The 21,712-nt window shown below is 62.0% G+C and overlaps 1 protein-coding gene across 1 annotated transcript in view; it reads left to right on the top strand.

Moving 5' to 3' along the window:
* Positions 1-16,800, top strand: part of ANO1 (anoctamin 1) — an 80,658-nt gene extending 63,858 nt beyond the window's left edge. Inside the window, 7 exon segments of the mRNA XM_032594949.1 lie at positions 423-523; positions 1,230-1,375; positions 4,059-4,211; positions 8,448-8,500; positions 10,414-10,598; positions 14,849-14,954; positions 16,537-16,800. Of these exon segments, the coding sequence (XP_032450840.1) occupies positions 423-523; positions 1,230-1,375; positions 4,059-4,211; positions 8,448-8,500; positions 10,414-10,598; positions 14,849-14,954; positions 16,537-16,779 (987 nt within the window). The 3' untranslated portion in view covers positions 16,780-16,800.
* Positions 16,801-21,712: the final 4,912 nt, after the last annotated feature.

Below are 21,712 nucleotides of genomic sequence, written 5' to 3' on the forward strand. Positions count from 1 at the left end.
ATGTACCTGCTCTCTGTCCCGCAGTGGGGGAGGGGGGGCCTGATGTACCTGCTCTCTGTCCCGCAGTGGGGGAGGGGCTGACGCACCTGCTCTCTGTCCCGCGGTGGGGGAGGGGCTGACGCACCTGCTCTCTGTCCCGCAGTGGGGGGGGGGGGCTGACGCACCTGCTCTCTGTCCCGCAGTGGGGGTGGGGGGGCCTGATGTACCTGCTCTCTGTCCCGCAGTGGGGGAGGGGCTAATGCACCTGCTGTCCGTCCGGCAGTGGGGGTGGGGGGGCCTGATGCCCCTGCTCTCTGTCCCCCAGTGGGGGAGGGGCTGACGCACCTGCTCTCTGTCCCGCAGTGGGGGTGTGGGGGCCTGACGCACCTGCTCTCTGTCCCGCAGTGGGGGAGGGGCTGACGCACCTGCTCTCTGTCCCGCAGTGTGCCCCAGGGGGCTGCCTGATGGAGCTCTGTATCCAGCTCAGCATCATCATGCTGGGCAAGCAGCTCATTCAAAACAACCTGTTTGAGATCGGCATCCCGTGAGTAGCGTGTGGCCTCGGGCCCGAGTAGAGCGGGGGCCGGGGGATGGGGCCCTATGGGGCCCCGGGGGGGCTCTGGGGTGGTCTGAGTGAGTGACAGGTGGCGTGGGGTCTGGACCAGGATGGGGCACCAGGAACAGGGAGATGGGGAGGGCGGGCGGGGGGAGGCCGGGCAGAGCCACCCCGTGGGGGCCGGGGTGGGGTGGAGGCCGAGATGACCCCCTGCTCCCCAGCGGGCTGAGGATTCGGGGCGCTGACAGGCGCCCTCAGACACGCGAGCCGGCTCCCTGTGATCAGCAGGTGGACCCCTTGGAGGCTCTGTGTCCTTACCTCGTGCCCTTTGAGAGTCGCGCCCCGCTCCCTCTCCACGGCCGCCTGCCCTCTGGAATCAGGGACACTGGACGCTTTTCAGTGACCCACGCCCCGCCCCCACCGCGCTGTCCCCTGACACCTGCCGGGCCCTTCCTGGGGCTTCAGGTGGCCGTGTGCCCTCCCTGCACCCGTGCCCTCTGTCAAAAACCAAGCGAGGACACTCGACCCCTGCCTCTGGGGGGAGGGCAGGGGAAATCCCGGACGGAGAGGCGCTCCCAGCGCGTTAGGGCTTAAAACACACACCGGCTCCGAGAATTAGAAACGCGACTCGCAGGGGACGGGCCCCGAGCCGTCTTCCCAGACACCCAGCCGCAGTGACGCTGTGTCCCCTCAGGAAGATGAAGAAGTTCATCCGCTACCTGAGGCTCAGGCGCCAGAGCCCCCCCGACCACGACGAGTACGGGAAGAAGAGGCAGCGCTACGAGGCGGATTACACGCTGGAGCCTTTCGCCGGCCTCACCCCAGAGTACATGGAGATGAGTGAGTGGGGGCCGGGCGCCTGGGGCGGGGGGGGGGGGCTCCCGCAGCCCCGTGCACCGGAGAGGCCCCCGGGGGGCTCAGCGGCTTGCGCGTGCGACCCTTGATCTCGGGCCGGGTCGTGATCCCCCGGCTCGTGAGCCGAGCCCCGCGTGGGGCGCAGAGCCTGCCTGGGATTTCCTCTCCCGCTCTGCCCCGCCCCTCCTCGTGCTCTCTCTCAAGATAAAGAAGTAAACTGGAAAATGAAAGGAGATGACGCAGGGGCGGAACCATGTCACCAAGCAGCTGCGTCTCTGGACGGGAGGATACTCAGAGGTGGCACAGCACTCTGAGCGGGGCCAGAGAGAGAAGTGAGGAAAGGGCGGGTGCAGCCTGCACGGCCACCTGGAGCCCCTCGGCCCCACCTCCCCCCTCCATTCCCGCCAGACCGGCCCCCTTGCCGTTACCCAAACACTCATGCCTGCCACGGGGCCTTTGCACTAGCCGTGCCCTGCCTCCCTCATACCTGTGTGACTTACTCTCTCCCTTCAGACCCCACCAGAGGGGTCTTCCTGACCACGTGTTTAAAGGGGCAGCCCCTGCCCTGCCAGCCGTGACCCTGGGCCTCCTCCCCTGCTCTGACACCTGGCACCAGCCGGCCTCTCAAGTCCCCGTCGTGCCTTCGCCTCTATCCCCCGGCAGAGTGAGGGAAGTCCTGTGACAGCAGGACCCTTTTTTCTCTTCACGGCCATACCCCCTACACCTAGAACGGATCCCGGCAGGCAGGGGTGACCCTCCTCCCGGACCCCAGGGCTGAGACTAGACAGCCAGGGAGGGAGCAGGCCCACGGCGGTCCTCCGAGGTGTATGGTGGGCACTCGTACATGTGCGTTTGGAGAATAGACAAGCAAAGGTGGTCAGGGAGACCCCGGCGGAGGGGTCCCAGGGTGGAGGGCCCCTGGCCACCACGGACAGCACGTTTTAAATGCCGGCTCCGGGACCAGGTCTGTGCAGGGTGGGACCCGGGACCTAGCCTTGGTAACAGATACCCGAACAAGGCAGCGTGGCCCCCTCGAGTGCCCCTCTCCTGCTAGCTCAGTGTCCTACCCAGCTCCCCTGACGATTTGTCAAGAAGCACCTCGCCATTGACTCAGAAGGAAAAGCGCGTTAAGACTTTGAAAACTGGAGACGGTGCCGTGTTCAGATCCCATTCTCTTTTCTCCTGCAACGAAATCCAAGATGAACCAGAGACGGTCGGGGGGCTCCCTCGCCCTCGTGGACCTCCGTGGACCCCCATGGGCCTGCTCACTCCCTGGCTGTCTAGTCTCAGCCCTGGGGTCTGGGAGGAGGGTCACCCCTGCCTGCCTGAGGCCAGCGGGAGACCAGGCAGCGAGAAAAGTGGCCCGTCACCGGCTGGGAGACAGGTGCCCCCCCAGATTTGGATTCCCGGGGCGGCCGGAGGTTACGTCCCACTTTCCTGTTGGGTACGGTAAGACCCTGGGGCAGGCCCCTGCCCGCTCGGGGAGCGGCCCGCCCTGTGGCCCACGCCGTACCCGCCGCCGGTCTCCTCCTGGAGGATGGACCCCCCGAACGCCTGTGGCACACAACGCCCGAGACCGGAAAGAAGGCGCAGCTGGAAGCCCAGCCCCAAGCCATCACCGGCTCCCCTGCCCGCTTCGAGATCCACCAACAGGAGGCAGCACCGGGCGGGAGCGGGGACCCCACGGCCTCGGGCACCAGCAGCCCACACGGGGCCCACAGCCAAGCTCGTCTGAGGCCTCCGTCACCTCTAGAGCCGCCTTCAGGCAAGGCCACGTCCATACAAGCGTCCCGCGGAGGCCCCCGGGCCCAGGGAGAAGCCAGCGGCCCGGCTCCCAGACGGAGGCTCCCCTGGGGCCCCCACCTGCGGCGCTAACAATGGCCACACTCAGCCTGCCGGGCACACGGTGACATTCTGCCGGCTTCCTTGTTTACCGCCTGGCAGCCAGGGCCCTTGGACATACTGTACAGTTCCTGAACCGGCCTCCCCCGTTCGGTTCCGTGCAGCAACCTTTACTTGACCTCTCCCCGGAGCCCGGCTCCGCGCTGGCCGCGGCGCCCGCGGGCGAAGCCCCACCGCCGGCTTGCTGACCGTGAGGGTGATGGGCAAGAGGAGGGACACGAGGCGGACCGTCCTGGACAATGGGCCCCACCAGCTCCCCGAGGCCCCACGGGAGGGGACGACGGGGCTCTGGGAGACCAGGGGTGGTGGCGGGACCCCTGGCTGCTCAGGACTGCCCCCGCCAGGCCCTTGCCAGCCCAGGCACGGCAAGGGCACCGAGGCTGGGCCTTCCTGCGCACGGGGCCTTTTCCCCGTGATCTGTTAGGATGAGATGTTCGATAAGTGAGTGCATACCCGTTATTCTGGGGTCAACAGTGAGGGCCAGAGCAAAATGTGGAATCTTCCCTACAGCCCCCTCCTAGCCCGGGGTCACCCAGGGTTGCAGTGGGTGTGTCCCCAGGGCCCTTCTTATGTGGGTGCAGGGGCCACGTCAGAGGCAGGACGCGAGCCAGACCCAGCACACGCAGTTCAACTTGCGGCACGTGGGGCCGTGCATCCTGCCATGGGGTCCCACTCTAGAGATCCGCCTTGGGGGCCGCCGCCACGGGGTCCCACTGTGGGGGCCGAGGGGCATGGCAACGAGCTAATTGTCCTGCTCCCCTTGCAGTAATCCAGTTTGGCTTTGTCACCTTGTTCGTCGCGTCCTTCCCCCTGGCCCCGCTGTTCGCGCTGCTGAATAACATCATCGAGATCCGCCTGGACGCCAAAAAGTTTGTCACCGAGCTCCGCAGGCCGGTGGCCGTCAGAGCCAAAGACATCGGTGAGTGACCCTCGGGAGCTGACTCTCAGGGCACGCCGGGTTTGGGGAGGGAGTCCTGCTCCCCAGGAGCCTGACCCAGAGCCGGAGGAGTGGGGTCAGGCACGTGTCCCCCTGGGCTCCTTGGCGCGCCTGTGCTGGATGGAGACGCGGGGGCCGGGTGTGGGGGGCTCGAGACGTCGAGGCTCCTGCACGCCCCCGCCCCGGCCCCGGGCCAGCCTGCTGCACGAGGAGGTCCCCGAGGTGCACGTGCTCTCCCAGGCCCTCCGCACCACCCCTCTCCTGCCCGTGTGGCCCCCGGAGCACAGACAGAGCTAGACAGATGGGCAGTCTGTAGCGTGTCGTGTATTCAGTCAGCATTCACAAACAGGAAAGGGGAGGCGGGAAGGGGCCCCTCCCACTGACGCACCAAGGGCACTGCATGGCTTGCCTGTGGGGTCAGGGCCCACGGGGTGTTAACCCCAAGTCATTAAGCGTTCCTCATGGGGGCGCAGGAGAGAGGCTGAGGGTTTCGGGAGGCCGCGCTTGCGGGGATTGTGGGAACTGACCACAGTGTCACCCGTGAAGATGATTCTCTCCACGTGAGTCGACTTAACTAAACCAGGACCCCGCTTTCAAGATGAAGGCAAGGAAGGTCCCACTGTGTCTTGAAATGAGATGGAAAATCACAAAGATGCACTGAAGTCCCGTTTCATACAACTTTACTTAGAACGGCCCCGTCTGTGCTGACAGAAGACACAAAGATTGAGTGGCCTGTTAGGCAAGTTGTCACTTTCCTGAGACCAGGGCGGGACGCCATCAGGGCAGACCCAACCTTGCTGAACCGTGGGGGCTTCTCCGGCACCTGGCCCTGGATCATCCTCGTGGGAAACACTTGTCACCCATGTGGACGACTCAGACAGTGCCACGCTTTGAGGATGAACCCCGGAGGGTTACGCCGGGTTTGGGGGAGGGGCCTTGACCATTTCCTGGGGCCTTCAGTGTCGGGTCCTCCGAGGAACCTCTCGAGGAAGCTTGGGGAGATCCTCAGTCCCGTTTACCGGATGGGGAGACTGAGGCCAGGTAGTTAACAACGCTGAGCGGGAAGCGGAGACGGGAAGCCCCCAGCGCCCCCCACCCCCGCCCCAGTCTCCCATTCCTGTGCACGTCCGTGAGAAGAGGCTTTGCCTGGAAAAGCTTACGTTGCACACCAAAGTCCCCAGAAGGAAAGGGCCGCTTGCCAGGCGCTCCCTGGACGGCCCTTGGGAATTCTGGAGCCCTGTGGCGGTAAAGACAAGAGTGTGGCCTCCCCGACAAAGGCCTGATTCTCAGGCGCCCAGAGGCCCCGGGCGAGCCCACAGCGGGTGTGTGTTTGCTTTGGCCCCTTGGCTTGTCAGTGCTTCCCCTGCGGCCGCGTCCTGAAACTCGCCAACCCATCGGGCTGAGAGGGAGCGCCTGGGCCACCTCCCCTCCCTGCCCGCCGCCAGTGAGGCTGGGACGCCCGTCTTCATTCTTTTGCCCACAGCTCCCCTTTTCTCCCCGTTCTTACGGGTCAGCTGCTCACTTCCTGGTTCCTGTCTGCTTGGTTGGAGGCATAAGGTGCCGGGTTTTCACGGGGTGTTTATGGGCTCCTTCCCCGTAACCTTTCCTCGAACAGGCCTCTGTGTTGCTCCTGTGATCCGTGTGCGCCCCGAGGGGACACGCGGCCCCAGGGGCCCCCACGGCCTGCGCCCAGGCGCCAGGGGCGGCTCCGAGGGGGGGCGCTGCGGGGACCCAGCTCCCTGCCAGGGGGAACCCGGCCCCAGCTTCCCAGCCCTGACCTGTGACACCGGGCTCTTTGGAGCCTTCCTGGAGAACAGCCGCTGCCCGTGTTCAGCTCCTGGGCACCGCGAGACTGAACACCCGCCCGTCTCGTTCTCGGAAATGGGGTTACCGTCCCCCGGTGCGGCGGGGACACCTTGAAGACTGAGACCGCACCACCCGCCGAGATTCTCAAGGAGCCGGAAGGTTTTCGTCTTGTATCTGGAGCTCATTGGAGCATCGTGTGCTCTCTACAGCGTGCGGCCGAGTAGCTCAGAGGCACGGTCAAGACGCAGACAGAGACTGACCCTGCGGGCGGGGCTGGCGTCCTGGGTTTGCTCGTCTTGAACAAGACCCCGTGATTTCGGCACGGGGTCCCCCAGCGGATCTCGGATCTAGACACACAGAGACATCGTGGGGCCCGTGGGCCGGGCTCCTCAACACTCCCATTGCCCAGGCTTGCCTCCTGCGGCCCGTTGGCCTGTCACCTGTCTCCTTTCCCCCGCACTGCGCTCGGGTGGGTCCGCCTCCCCCGGGGAGTGCCAGGCTTACCCATGGCCCAGCGCCTTGTCTGCGAGGTCTCAAACGCAGAGCCCGCAGGGCCAGGCGGCCACGTGAAGGAGTGAACAGCAGGCCCAGAGGATGCTCTCGTGGCACAGAGCAGCGGGCACTCCCTTCGTCCGTGACCCGTCCTCCCGCTCAGCGGGGACTGGACTTGGGAGGCTTCCGCGGTGGCTCCGGCCTGCAGAGAACAGAACCGCAGTGTGTGGCCCGGCCAGGAGGGGGCGCCCCCACAGCCGTGGCGCCGTGCCAGCCCCCGTGGACCAGAGCGGGGCTCTCTCTCTCTCTCTCTCAGGAGCTGTGGGTCCAGGTTTTTAAAAACACATCATCCTGCTTTGCAAGCACCAATGTTTTTTAAGTCACACGTGAGCGAGCTCGACGAAACACCCCCGTGCCAGGATGTAGAGGGCTCTCCGCCCTCTTGCGGGCACTGGGCAAACGTGGACCCGGGAGCGCCGAGCCCCCAGGTGCCAGACAGCACTCTGGACGCCAGGAGAGACGCAGGGAGGAGCAGCTCGCGGCCCGCGGCCCGCCCGGGAGCCCGGAGTCTGCAGAAGGGTCTCCCAGCCCCGAGCAGCAGGCAGGAAGCACCGGCAGCTGACCTTGCAGGGACACGTCACCCCTGCCAGGGCCACGGCCCGCTCACCCCCATCCCCGCCGGCCCCCGTGAGGGGAGACAGGCAGGGTGGGTGCCCGCCCGTGCTGTTCCGGCGGGAAGGCACCTTGAGAGCCGCCCCGGTCGTGGAGAAGGTCCGGTCCTGGCTCCCTCAGGTGCTGGAGCTGCTCGCCGGAGGCGGGGAGGCCACCCTCGCTTCCCACGCGGCCTGGCGGAGTTGGGTCTGCGGCACGGAGCTCAGCGGCTGCGTCTGAGCCTGCGGCCTCCGCTTCTGGGCCCCGCAGGCCTGCACTCTTGCTGTCTTTGCAGACGCCACGGGCCCGGGTGGCCCCCCAGCGCCCCCCCGCAAGGGCAGAAATGCCCACGTGTAGCTCTCCCTGGCCATGCCTGCAGCGGTCTCCGCCCTGGGTGCAGGAACCCTACCCCGCCATCCTGTTGCACGACGACAGGAGCACCAGACCTCTGTCCCCATCTCAGATGGGTCCGGGACAGGGAGGGACCACCGGGACTCGGCTCTGAGCCCACCAGCTGCCCATGACACGCGCCTGGCCCGATAGGGCCCCGCTAGGCTAGAGGAGGAGGGGGGCAGTCAGGGGCCTAAGGGGCAAGGCCGCCTGGGGCCCTCAGACAGGGCACTTCCTCCCCGGGCCCTGCTCCCCTCACCTCTGCTGGGGAGGCCGGCAGAGGAACATGCATTTGTCCGGTGCTGGGCGGGGCCCCCTCTGCTCAGCCGTGATTAGGTACAGGACAACCCCGGGCTGGCGGAAACCAGGGCTCCCGGACGGGAAGCGTCTCGCACCTCACTGCTGTCACGTGAAACTCAGGTCGTGAGGCCGGCGTCGCCAGCCAGGGGCCCCGGTACCGCTCGTTGGCCCTGACACTACGTCTGGTCTGTCCCTAGACACAGTCCTAGGACCACAGCTGCGCAACGGGTCTAGGACACCCGAACCTCGCGGGCTTGGACCCTTAGGGGCAGGAACCGCACCCAAAGTGAGTCTTGTCTCTCTAGAAGGAAGGGCTTTATCCACGCCAGTTAGCAGTGTGAACAGGTTCACGGGAGAGGCAGCAGCTGATTTGAAGCACCTCTTTCAGAAGCTACAACTTGCAGATTACAAACAGCTCTGTCGTCAGCCAGGGCCCCCCCCCCCCGCCCCACCCCTGCCCAGAGCTCCAGAACATCTCCTCACCACCATGCATCACAGCGGGCCCACTGGCCGGCAAGCCCGAGTCCCTGAGATCCGGGTGCAAGGGGGGGTCTTGAAACCGCTGCTCTCCTCCCCCAGGAATCTGGTACAATATTCTCCGAGGTGTCGGGAAGCTGGCGGTCATCATCAACGTAAGTGACGCCGGGGACGTCTGCCGAGTGGAGGCCCCGGCCGAGCTGACACGCGGCGGGGCGCCCTTCGCAGGGAAGCTGGGTGGGGTCCCTGCCTCCGACTCCGGTGCGGCCCCAGCCTGGCGGAAGCATCTCCTGTCTAGACACGTCCCTTGGTCGTATTGAGGGGTTGGGACGAGCCGTGGATGGGAATGGCAAGTTCTTCTCGACCTTGTTCTATAACCGTGAGCCAAATTCTCCGTATGTCCACCCTGGCTCTTAGGTCCACTCTCTCCCCAGCGTCCTGAGAATACGAGAAAGAGAGAGAAAGAGAGAGAGAAGACAGAAATGACTCCGTAGCAATCATTCTGTTCCTCTTTTAAAAACTTAGCTTTTCCCCTTTATATAAAACGCATGCCTATTCTTCAGAGGTTCCGGAAACGCAGAAACATGCAGATAAGGGGGCGAAGCCTGCCATCCCCCCACACCCCCACCCCCCACACACACACCTGGAGCTCGCAAAGCATTTTGTTTTCCCCACCAGACTCCTGCCCGGGCAGCCCTCCTCCCCAGAATCTCATCCACACCTTCCTGCCCCATGGTGCCACCCACCCTCCCGGCCTCTCCCGCTCTGAGCCTACAGGTTAGAAGGGCAGTGGCCCCTCTGTCATGCCAACCAGCCCTCAGTCTCCCCTGCAGCCACCCATCTAGGTCCACGTGACCGTGCTGGGGCCAGGACCGCCCTGGGCTGAGCTGTCCGGTGGTCCCTAACACGTGCTTCTGCACCCAAGGCTGAACCCCAGGCGTGCAAACCCCAGACAGCCTCACGGGTCCACCACCCTGGGACCCTCGGCCCTCCGCCTTCTGGCCATGCCCGAGCCCCCAGAAGCTGCCTGTTTGCACACAGGCGACTGCTCTCAGGAGTAGGCACAGCCTGGGGCCTGCACCATGCTGGGTCGCGGTCAGGGTCAGGGTCAGGGCGAGGCCTGGGGATCGGGCCCCCACAGCACAGGAAGTAAAGCTCAGTCCCGGAGAAGGGACCCTCAGAGTCCTCCGACGCTGCTTTCCCTGCCGGTGGCCGCCCCCCTGCCCAGTCGAGGCTTTGAAACCCCTCGTTAAAGGGCCACGGTGGGCAGAGCGGGCACCCTGGACAGCGACGGCCCCTCATCCCGACCTGGGTGGCTGAGCACAGGGCTCTGAGGCGGAGGGTGGTGCTGGAACAGGGGACAGTCTCCCTGGGGCACAGGGGTGCTGCGAGCAGCTGGAAACATCTCATGGGAACAACCAACAGCAGTAGTAATGGCAGCTAACATTTATCGAGCATCTAGAACGTTCCAGGCCCTTCCAGGCTCTTTGCACACATCCACCCATTCACACACACGACCTTCAGGGCGGGGGCTGTCATGGCCCACCTTACGTACGAGACAACAGAGGCACAGGGAGGTCAGGCGACTTGCCCACCACCACACAGCCAGAAAGAGGCCGGGCTGGACCTCACCTGAGGCTGTCAGGCTCTGGGGCCCTGCCCTGCCATTGGCACCACACGGGCTGCCCCCAGAGACGGCTCTGGAATACATGGCCATTTACAAAGACCTTTCTACTCCCACGTTCCCTCTCAAGCGAGCCAGGAAGGCGAAGCACGCGGAGCACAGAGAGGTTAGGTGACCCACCCAAGGCCACACAGCCGGTGAGAGGCAGCATTTGTCCCCGGGCCTTCTTGCTCGGGGTGTCCTGTTCCCTGCCCCCAGGCCCTCCCCTTCGGCTGCCAGGGGGGCCTCCGGGAGTGCCTGGGACTCTCATTTCTTCGCTCAACACGCTGCTCACATGGCCAGCTCGTGGGCAGAGGGTCACATGGCCAGGCCCGCTCGGGGCGAGCCCCCCCACCCACCCACCCAGCCGGGGGTCCGTGCTCACCCCGCTGTCCCCTGGCCCAGGCGTTCGTGATCTCCTTCACGTCCGACTTCATCCCTCGCCTGGTGTACCTGTACATGTACAGCCAGAACGGGACCATGCACGGCTTCGTCAACCACACCCTCTCCTCCTTCAACGTCAGTGACTTCCAGAACGGCACGGCCCCCAACGACCCCCTGGATCTGGGCTACGAGGTGCAGATCTGCAGGTACGGCTCTCAGCATCTCTCTCGGGGCGCTTCTGGGCAGACCCCAGTTCGAGTGAGGGCTCTTTCAGGGGCAAGCCCCAGAGTGGTGGCACCAGGAGGGGCTTTATTGGTTCCTTTGGTCGTTGAGCAATTGCTTTCGTGTTTATTTAGTATTTTGAGAGAGAGAGAGAACGTGAGCAGGGGAGGGCCAGAGAGAGAGGGCCGGAGAGGATCCCAAGCAGGCCCCACACTGTCAGTGCAGAACTGGATACGGAGCTCGGACTCATGAACTGTGAGATCATGACCGGAGGTGAAATCAAGAGTCGGACGTTTACCGACTGGGCCACCCAGGTGCCCCCTGTGAGCTCCTTTAACTAAGAAGGCCAGGACAGCTTCAGGCATGGCTGGATCCAGGGGTCACAGCTTGCCATCCGGCCCCCCTCTGGCACTGCCTCCCAGCTTTGCCTTACTCCGTGGTGGTATTGTGTTCTGGCGGGCAGTGAAGACGCCCTCTCTGCTCAGCCAGGCCAGGGGCAGAACGTCTTTCTCAAGAGTCGGGGTTGAATCTCGCTGGCCTGCCCATCCCTAAGTGAAGCACTGTGGCCAGAGGGTAGAGGCTAGACCTGGGTCACGTGCCAGGGTGTGGGGTCGTGGCTAGAGAATTGAGAAGCCCTAAGGAAGACTGGGCGCGCTGACTTGGAGAAGAAGCCATGGATGAGACGGCCAGACCTGGGGGGGGGGGGGCGCCCCCATGGCCAGACACCGGGGGGTGTGCAAGGAGCACCCCAGGAAAGATGGAGACAGGATCAATTCCCTGGGCCTCTTCCACGCCTGGGTTAGGGTCTGCGGACCCGGGAGCGTGTGGCACGGTCCCAGCTATCCAGGGACCTCGCTGCAGATCAGTGTAGAGGGGAGGCAGGTGAAGGGTGGATGGGGGGGGAGGCGGGGGTGGTAAGTGCAGGGGCGGGGCACTGAGGACAAAAGCAGGGAGGAGGGAACCGGTGTGAGCTCGTCTAACTCAGCTGAGATTCAGAAACGCAAGACCTCAGAGGCCAAAAGCCCAGCCACGGAGCCCGCGCGGTGGAGCTCGGCGGCTCCTTGCCCCACTTTACATACAGTCCGATAGACTCGTTCATACGTCTCCATCACCTTGACCAACTGAAGGGGAGTTGGGGCGGGGGTGGGGGGCGACTGCCAGGCTCCAGGGTACCGACGGCAGCAAGAAAAAACAGGCCCAGGAACTGGAAAACCAGCAGCACCGGGGCCTTTGGAAAAGGGAAGCAGGCCTGCCTGGCTTCGGGGCTCCGGAGGTCCTGTGGACAGCAGGCGCTCGCGGCTGGCCCTGCGTGACGACAGCCAGGGCGGGGACGGCAGCGGAAAGGAGCGAGTGAGAGCGAGGCCGGCCAGGTAGAGAAGGCGCGTAACACAGCCAGTCCCGCGACATAGCCCGGTTCCCAGAAGCCCACCCGCCGACTCGCTTCGGCGGGCTCGGAACCGGGCACGGAAATCCCAGGAAAGGCCCGGAATGGTCTGCTGCCAGCTTCGGGGTGGTGACCTGGGGAGGGGACGGCGCGGGGGGCTGGAAGTGCAGGGAAGGGGGCCTCCGGCCCCCTGGGTTTCCTCTCCACCAGCGCCTCGTCTGTGTTGTCTGAAGGCTTCACGCTAAGCACACAGGCTTGACCCACGCTGCTAAGGGTCCGTTTTAGAGCAAGAATAATAACGAACAGAGAAGGCACGGAGATGTGCTCACGTTATCAGAAATTCCCTCTGAAATGTCAGTGTTGCCATTTACGAGGTTAGCCTCGGTTTTCCGGAACCGGGCGTCGGGTCCCAGACACCGGCTGAGGAAGCAGCTCCGTCCCATGCATCAGCCCAGGGTCCTGGCCACGTGGGGGAGGGGCCAGGGACACAGGGCCGGGACCCGTTTGTAAGTGTCTTGATTTTTTCCCCCATGGACTCAGAAGACCGTGGGTCAGACCGCTCTGCTCCCTGGGATTCAGGCCCCAGCCAGGCCTTACCCCCCCCCCCCCCGCCCCGCCAACCCTTGGCCAAGATCCTGCACCGCGGGCCTGGGAGCTCCGGGCCTCTGCCAGCCGCACCCACGCACGCTGCCTCTCACAGGAATTGGTGGCAGGGGGCGCGCCAGCCTGGGGCGGCGGGTGTGGAGAGACGCAGAGCAGCACTGAGAACTGTCATCGCTGCTGGCTAACATTTATCCCTGCACCAAGACAGGCACTGTCCCATCTGATCGTCACAGCCACCCCCAGAGAGAGCGTTAGTATCCTCCCATGGGGGCTGGCAGGCAGAGCTGGGAAGGGGAGAGTAAGACCGTCTCTGATAGAGGTCGGTGCAGATGGCAGCAGGTGGCATCGGGACAGGTCTGTAAGTGGGCTTTGAGGGATGCGTAGGAGTTTGCCAGGGGGCCCAAACATACTTTCCAGCACAGAAAGGAAAGGGAGGAGCAGGTGTGTGTGGCCTCTGACGCTGGAAGAACAGGGGCTGCCTGTTCCCATCAGAGAGCAGGTCGAGCGAGTCCTGTGTCACCGTGCAGCTGGCACCCAAGTGCGCGTTCCCCCGCCCGGTCCTGTCTCTGGGTTTGGCAGCTCAGCGCCGAGTGGTTCCTCAGAGACTCCCATCCAGCTCGCTCCGGAAATAAAGCTCCGTGGGTGAGGGGCCCTGTCTGTAGTGGGTTCCTGAGTGGCCACCCCCGAAACGGGGGCTGGAATGTAGTAGCTGTTCAATAAATGCTTCTAGTGGGACTGAGAAGATGGCGACTGAGGCCCAGAGGGGCCAGGCCGTGGCTCGGGAACACACAGCAAGGCGGTCACTGGTTCTGGATGCAGGCCAGGGCTGTGCCCGCAGAGCCAGGTGCTTACTCTTCTGGTCCCCTCCACTGGACCTCAGCTTTTCGGTGCCCAGCAGGTGCGCCTACAGCCCGGGCCCCCGGAAACCGCCCCCGCCACAGCTCTGATGGCTTTGGGGAAGCCTTTGCCATGCGTAGCACAGGGTCAGCGCCATTAAAGCCAACAGCACCCCCTGAACTTGGAGGGCCTGGGTGGAGGCGGGACCCTGGGTTGTCGTCCTCACCCCGCCTCCGCAGACTGGTCATCTCGGGACCTCTGAGAACGAGAGGGCGGGCCGGGCCCTCTGAAGCGCGGGGGGGGGGGGCAGTGCGCGATGGCAGGGCGGTGACAGGCAGGCAGTGAGGACGGTGCTCCGTGGAACGAGGGTCAGTGGGGGAGAGGGTGTCCGCCCAGGCAGGGGGCAGCGGGCAGCGTCTACACCTGGTAACCCAGGGAGGGGGATGGGCCGGTGTCATGTGGAGATAAGGAGGGGACAGCCAAGAAGCTTCAGCTGGAAGAGAGGAAGGAGGTGCCCCTGCGGTGCTGGGTCCCGTGGGGCCGGCAGGCAGGGGGACAGTTGACTGGCAGGTCCTGTCCCCACCAGTCGCGTGTTTGACCTCATACTTGGGCTGCTTTCGGAGAATGTGTGTTGGTCTGTTTTCCGGCAGTCTCCTCAGTAGACAGGAGAGACTGGAGAGGTGGGTTTCAAACCTGGGGTTCATGGAACCCAGCGGGGGTCTTGTGGACGGTGGGCATTGGGCTGAGGTTGGGGGGCTCCAGGCTTGGGAAACCAGGCGCCCCCACTTGCTCTGGGTGACCCACTAGAGTCTCAGGTGAGATTCCTGTTAGGAAGAAGGGCTTTGCTGCCTTTAAAAGTCTGGAACCTCATGGGGCGCCCGGGGGGCTCAGTCGGTTCAGCGTCCGACTTCGGCTCAGGTCATGATCTCGCGGTCCGTGGGTTCGAGCCCCGCGTCGGGCTCCGTGCTGACAGCTCAGAGCCTGGAGCTGCTTCGGATTCTGTGTCTCCCTCTCTCTCTGCCCCTCCCCTGCTCACACTCTGTCTCTCTCTCCCTCAAAAATAAACAAACATTACAAAATAAAAAAGTTTGGAACCCCAGGACCGGATGGTCCCAGAGTCGCCTGCTGTGAGCTCATGGATGGGCCCGTGGGGCCACGTTGCAGTGTCTGCGTTTTGCACGAAGCCCCTCGGGCCCTGCCCAGCCCTCGGGGTCCAGGCCCCGCCCTCCAGCACCGAGAGCGACTCACCCACCGTGTGAGCGGCTGGTCTGGACCCTCTTCCGCCAGGGAGGGCCGCCCGCGGTGGTGGTGGCTGGAGAGCTGGCCGAGGCCTTCCTGAGGCCGCAGGGCGCCGGCCGGAATCCCGGTTCCTGCTCGAAGACCCACACTGATGCCTGGCCATCTCCGCAGGTACAAGGACTACCGGGAGCCCCCGTGGTCGGAGCACAAGTATGACATCTCCAAGGACTTCTGGGCCGTGCTGGCAGCCCGGCTGGCCTTTGTCATTGTCTTCCAGGTGCGGAAGGTCCCCGTTTCCGGAAGGTTTGAGGACTGGGCACTGAGGAAGCACCGTGAGCCCAGGACAGGGTCGGAAGGCAGGAGCTGGCCAGCAATGGGGACGTTTAGAGGCCTGGGGAACTTACTCTGAGGCCCCCGAGGAAGGGACCTGAGGTCACCATAGCTCCACATAAGTGGCTTTTATTGAAGGAGACAGTCTCCCCTCTCGGCCTCTCACTGTCTCTGTGTATCAGGAGACATCCCCAGAGGACAGGACCAGTACAGGCAGGAGGCCAGTGGGTTCCCCGCTGACTGCAGACCCCAGCCAGGAGCCGGGGGACCCAGCCCCACCTGGTCTCTGGGGAGGAGACAGCTTAACTCCGAGGCCGAAGTGACTCCCAGTGGATGGGACCCCAGACTGGGGACCACACTGGTACACACAGCACCTGAGGTCCCAGAGATGGGGGAGCATCCTTAGCCACGTGGGCCCAGCCACGGTTCCATTCACGTGTGTCCCACCAGCATCTGGAATCCCAAGAACTGGGTGCAAGCCTCCGCTCTGCCTTTTACACACAATGCGGCTGCGGGCGGGACTTCTGCCCCCCCCCCACCCCCTTCCTTGAGGCTGTGCTGCCTCACCTGTCAGCTTTCCAGAACACTCTGCAATAGGAATAACTAGTGTCTGGGGCTGAGTTTACCAGAAGCAGAGCCTGAGGCAAGGATTCTGTGCAAAGTGGGTTACTGGAGGAAGCCTCCCAGGAGGGGGGAGGGGAGTGCAGCGGAGAGGGAGTCTCAGCGGGAGACAGCCTCACCTGGTCTCACGAGAGCTCCAGAGCATGAGCCCCAGCACACGTGGGCCCACCTTGAGGCAAGAGAGCGCCTTTTGTCCGCCCGTGTTGGCTGGTCATTGGCCGCAGGCCGTTCAGGCCGGGAAGAGGCAGACAGGAGGGGGCGGTTCCCTGGAGAGGAGGCAGGTGTGAGCGTCGGCAGCCAGCACTGGCCGCAGCTGGGGGCTGGGGGCGCCCCCCAGGAAAGGCAAGAGGGTGAGGGAGGGCGCCAGCACCATCCACAAGGTGTCTAACTCAGCCGGATGTGCTGACAAACGATCACTGGACAAGAGTTTTACAAACAGATTTCGGTTTTTCTGTAAAAGCCCATCACTTGCTTTCTGCGCACCAGAAACTTCCCCAGGGAGGGAGCGGACTTTTCGGGTAGCCCTGGGAGGCCTTGCGGCGTGAAGAAGGGGCTGTGGAATCATCAGAGACTTAGGTCCCATCCGCTTCTGTGCTATTTCTATTTTACCTACTCTCCTTAAAGCCTGACGCTCGTTATAGGCCGATCGTATCCTTTCTTGAGCTTCCCAGCCCCGCGAGTCAGAACCACTCAGAAACTTGCTGTGTCCTGAGCTCAGGTCCCTTATAGGCGTCAGCCACCGTTCCCGGATGGCCCTCTGGCTGGTTTCCTGCCTCGTGTATACCTTGTGGGAAACCGAGGCCCGGGGAGCCCAAAGTACGTGTCTGAGGTGGGCTGGGAGCGGTGGAGGGGGGCGGGTGCAGGCGGGGGCCCTGCTCCCCACCCCCACACACCGACTGTCCTTGCAGAACCTGGTCATGTTCATGAGTGACTTTGTGGACTGGGTCATCCCAGACATCCCCAAGGACATCAGCCAGCAGATCCACAAGGAGAAGGTCCTCATGGTGGAGCTGTTCATGAGGGAGGAGCAGGGCAAGCAGCGGCTGCTGGGCACGTGGATGGAGAAGGACCGGAAGAAGGATGAGCCCTGCAACAGCCACGGCCCCAAAGCCGGCCTGGACAGCCCCGAGTACCCCGGGGGCGCCCTGTAGCTGCCCCAGGCCGCCGGGCCCCCTCCGCCGGGCCCCGGGGCTCCTGTGTTCGCGGAGAACCTGGAAGCCCACCTTCTGATAGGACAACCTCTTCCTGTCTTCTTTTTCTGTTTTTTTTTTTTTTCTCCTCGTTTTTGCACAAAACTGTTACGCAGGGAATTTTTTTTATCTTTAGTATTCAAGGGTAATCAAAATGATCGCTGGGGATAGGGTGATAACATGCGGGAATGCAGGCGCTTTGCAGAAACACTTCTTGGGGACCGTGGGTTTCCTTTGCAGCGGAACGTGAGCAGAGGCCTCCAGAAAGCGTCTTTTCTAACCCCGCCTAATGCCTTTAGAGGGGCGAAAAGGTGTCCCAAAGCATCGGGGCAAACGCCGTGCGGTACTGGAGGCAGAATGGAAAAATGAGGTTGACACCAGTCCCAGAAGGCATCACCTGCCTCCGGGTCGGAAAAGTCCGACGGCTTTTCATCTTCTGTTTCCGGTTAGTTCAGAAACCGAGTCACTGTGGCCAGAAAGAGGTGCCTGTGAGTTTAGACTTTGCTCTTGGAGCACAGCAGGGCTCGGGTGTCCCCGAGGAAGCAGGCGACCCGCACCTCCGGGGTCCCCACCCCCACCGCCAGCCACACACCTGCCCCACCACCACGAGCCGGCCTCAGAACGGTTCGTCCTCTTGGTGGGACAGAAAGAAAAAGAAAAAAGAAAACCGGGTCGACAGGAAAATGAGCAGAGAGAGAGGACCTCGGAGGCATTTCTAAAGACGGCTTCAGGTTTCAAGAAGTCTTAAGGCATCGGGAAAACATTTGCAGCTTTAGAATATTTATTGGGTTTTTAATCAATTCTGTGGTGGATGTGAGGGTTTTTTTCTGTAGCTCAAACGTGGAAGGAGTTTATTAGTTAACCAGATATCATTGAGAGGAATTTAAAATACTGTTACTACCAAAGATTTTTATTAATAAAGCCTTCTATTTTGGTAACACTTCTCTATATTTTTACTTACAGGAATGTTACTGTTGGACAGTTACCACTTTAACACTTGTAAAAACAAGTCTCCTAGATGACATGAGCACTCTAAATTTGCAGCAATTACCCTAACCAATTACCTGAAGTTTCTCAAGCACCGAGAGAAACACAGGAAATGTTTCACCAAAGAAAGGGAAGAAAACGTAAAAGTGTTTGTCTTGAACATGCGGTTGGGTGTGATATGATTCCCTTAAGTCGCCAACTGTGATCGAAGTCCGTAGGTGCCATAGATTTTCGCTATTTGCTAAGCTCGTGCGGTCTGATGCTTCTGTTTTCTCTTGTACAGTGAGTAGCTTGAAATGGGGTTTTTGTATATAAACATTGTATTAAAAATTAGGTGATTACCAAAAATCCTTTTATGGAAACCATTTTTTAAAAAAAAAAAAAAAAAGAGCGTGTACACAAATCCGCAGAGGATCGCGGCTGAAGGTTCACTCAACTAAATAAATTTGGATACACGACCACTTAACTTCAGTTGAGCGCTGTCCGTGCGGCCCCTCACCCCAGGAAGCCGGGCGGCTGTCCTCAGAGCCCCCGGGTCGAGCTGCACATTTGGGAGGGATCATAGGCATCCATTTCCTCCCGTGTCAGACACGTGGATTGTTCTAGATGTTCCTGGGACTCCCTCGCCCTGTAAGGGCATGTGTGCACGTGTGTGGTTTTGCATGTGCTCGTGTCTGCCTGTGCACACGTGTGCATATGTGTTGATGTTTGGGCGGTGTGCACATGTGTGTGCACTGTGTGTTTGCCTGTGTGTGTGTGTGTGTGTGCACCTGCATTTATGTTGGGATGGGAGTCGTGGTCACGCCTTCCCAGCAGCCTCTTCCGCCATCGCGATCCTCAAGTTCCCACCCCCGGTCCCGCCAACCCAACACAGCACTGAGGATTCCACGGACCTAGAGTGTCCCCAACCCTTTCGGGGACCCACCTAGGACTGCCGGTGTTTTCACTGGGGCACGTGTGCACACTTTTTAAAACTACCACCTAGAAACACAACCATTTCACGAAGGAAAGGTATTTTTTCACACCCAAGGCCAGCAAAGCCACACAGCCCTGCTGGCCGGGGACCTTCCTTCCGCCTCACGTGCGTCCGGCACCAGGGAGAGCTTTGAGCGCCCCCTAGTGCTCACGTTCCTGCATCCCCAAGAACATCAGCACAGCACAAGCTCAATGCCCTGAGCATCCTTCTCAAGCCCTGGAACCGCTTCCTTAGTCTAGACATGAAGGCAACGTCCGGGGACAGCATCGCAAGGACGATGAGGGCTCCCGGTAGGATCTTTAGCCCCGTTTGTCAAATGAAGAAACCGCCGCAGAGTGGGCAAGTGACTGGCCCGAGGTCACAGGGCTCCTTAGCACCTAAGCCGAGACTGGCGCCCGGACCTTGTAGACATTCACTCGTGCAGGGTTCAAGCAGACAGCAGTGGACAAAGCAGACCAGTCCTCCCCCCAGGCGATGACTTCTTACAGAAAGTGTGAGATGCTTAACCAGAGAATGGAACCCAGAACCAGATAGTTTCAGAGGAAGAAAGAGACACTGATGAAACAGAACAGAGCGTGACACGGTTGGTCTGGGAGGCCCCTGGAGGCCTGAGTAACAAGGAGGCAGCAGGACAGTTCAGGTAGCAGAAGGGCAGTGCAAAGGCCCGGAGGCAGCAGGGTGCGGACCGCTGGCTTGAGGGGAGGGGAGGGGCGGGGCGGGGCGGGGGAGGCAGCAGGAGACAGGGTAGGGGAGGTAGCCACAAGCGACTCACACAGGGCTCCCAGGCGACCCAAGGACCTGGAGCCTAGCAGGGGCTGGGTGGTGTTAACCAGCCCAGAGATGGGATCTGATGCACATTTTGAGGTCTTTGCGTTTGTCAGGAGAAGTCTGCATTGGGATGGGAAGCCAAAGAGAGGTGTTCCAGAGATCCAGGAGGGCGATGGTAGGGTTTGGATGGGGTCGGTAGAGGTGGGTGGAGAAAAACCGAGAGATGATGCCACGAAGACCCGACTTCTGGCCTTGGAAGAGATCAGCCCGTCAGCCGGCACTGTTATCTCAGCAACAGTGGGGCCCAGAGAGGGTCAGGGCTCCACTGCAGTCACACAGCGAGGTAGCGACACAGCCGTCTCTCGAACCCAGGCCCCGTGGCCCCCAGTGCTGAATGTTGTCTGCTACTGGGCCTGGAGTGGCGTCGTGCCCACCCACAGCAGGACAGTGATGGGCAACGGCCCGCAGAGGCCTGAGGTCTGGGGCGGGGAGGGCACTCGTGCTGGCACCTGCTTTGGGGGCTCTGCTCTCTCCCCCCCACCCCAACAGGCGGAGGCTGCCGTGGGCTACATCCAGCCCGATACGATATCCGTTTGGCAGGTTCAGCGTTTGCTCCTTTTTGTAGTTGATTTAATATGCAAAAACCAAGTAAGCCTACATAAAAACCCAGATTTGCATGTTCTCCTGAAAATTCTCAAGCCATCTGACAACACAGCCCCGTTTTGCAGCCTGTCACCTCCTCCCAGGTGACCGGAGCCACCGGTGGCTGCTGTGCTTTAGACGGTGCATGCACCCTGCAGTCTCCCAGCCCCCCTCCCGCCCCCCCAAGTGTGCCTGCCCACTGACTAAGCACACAGCTGCGACGGTGGTTCCGAGGGCCACTGGGGCCAGGCCCAGTCCTGGGATCCCCGACCAGCCGTGAGATTCCCTGGAACAGAGCTTGGCCGGGGTGTGTGCCTGGGACAGGGGTGCCGCCAGCCCAAGACTGGATTCAGAGCCCCTGCTCCGGGGCACCCACTTCCCCACCACCCCCAAACATTCATATGTGACAGGTCCCCAGGAGTCATTTGTGTGCCCCTTCAAATAACCCCCTACAGATGGCGTGTGTCCCCTACTCAGGCAACACTCATTGACTCGTCCATGTTTTGTAAGAGCCACGGCTAAGTAAAGAAGCGCGAGCTCTTGTCAGAAAACAGGCCAGTAAGGGGAAGTGGTGCAGTGCCAGGCGCAGAGGAGGCACCAGAAAGTGTTGAATGAATGAATGAGTGAGGGAGGGATGGCCGGACAGATGGATGGATACGGGTGGATGTTTAGATGGATGAACATTTAGATGGATGATGGATGGGTGGATGGATGGATGGATGGATGGAAGGAAGGATAGAAGGATGGATGGATGGATAGATGGATAAACAGAGAGGTGGATGGTTAGACGGAATGATGGCTATTTGACGCATGGGTAGATGGATGGAGAAAGCAACAGACCGACAACTGGGCATTTCTGCCTTTGGGCTGCGTGGACCTTGGAGTCCAGCTGGCAGACGCATTGGTGGAGGAGGTAAGGGGGTGCCTTCTGGACCACAGGTATGTCCACGGCAAGCAGCCCACTCACTGCTCCTCACACAGCTTTTGGCCGAAGAGTGTGTGGCACCCGGAGCACTGACCCAGACCAGCCCAGGGATTCAGCCTGGCTTGCTCAGACGGGCTGGCGTCTGCTGCCCCTGCCAGGAGCCGGCCAGGATGCACCCCTGGGGAAAAGGCAACCTTGGAGACGCTGAAGTCTAATTTCCTCTGCTCTGCTAAGTAATCGATCCGCTGTGTCCCATTCTCAACCCCCTTTCTTTCGTCCCCTGCTTCTACGCCCTCCTGGCTCTCCCCCTACATTTTTACTGAAGGATGACGCACAGAAAACCGTTCAGCTTACATGTGCGATCAACGTCCACAGAAAACACACACGCCTGTAGCCGGGATGCTCCCTTCTGGTCCCCGGTCTTTACCCGGCGGTGAGCGGACCTGACCTGCGGTCCTGGCTTCCGGCCCCAGCGAGGCCTGCCTCGTTCCGCTTGTTGGTGGCTGCTGCCCTCTGCTGGCTGCCTCTGGGGGCTGCACTGGGGGCAGCGAAGCCTGTTAAATTATCACAAACTTCATGGCTTCAAACAACACAAA

This window comes from Lynx canadensis, chromosome D1 (assembly GCF_007474595.2).
Source record: "Lynx canadensis isolate LIC74 chromosome D1, mLynCan4.pri.v2, whole genome shotgun sequence".
Lineage (NCBI taxonomy): Eukaryota > Metazoa > Chordata > Mammalia > Carnivora > Felidae > Lynx > Lynx canadensis.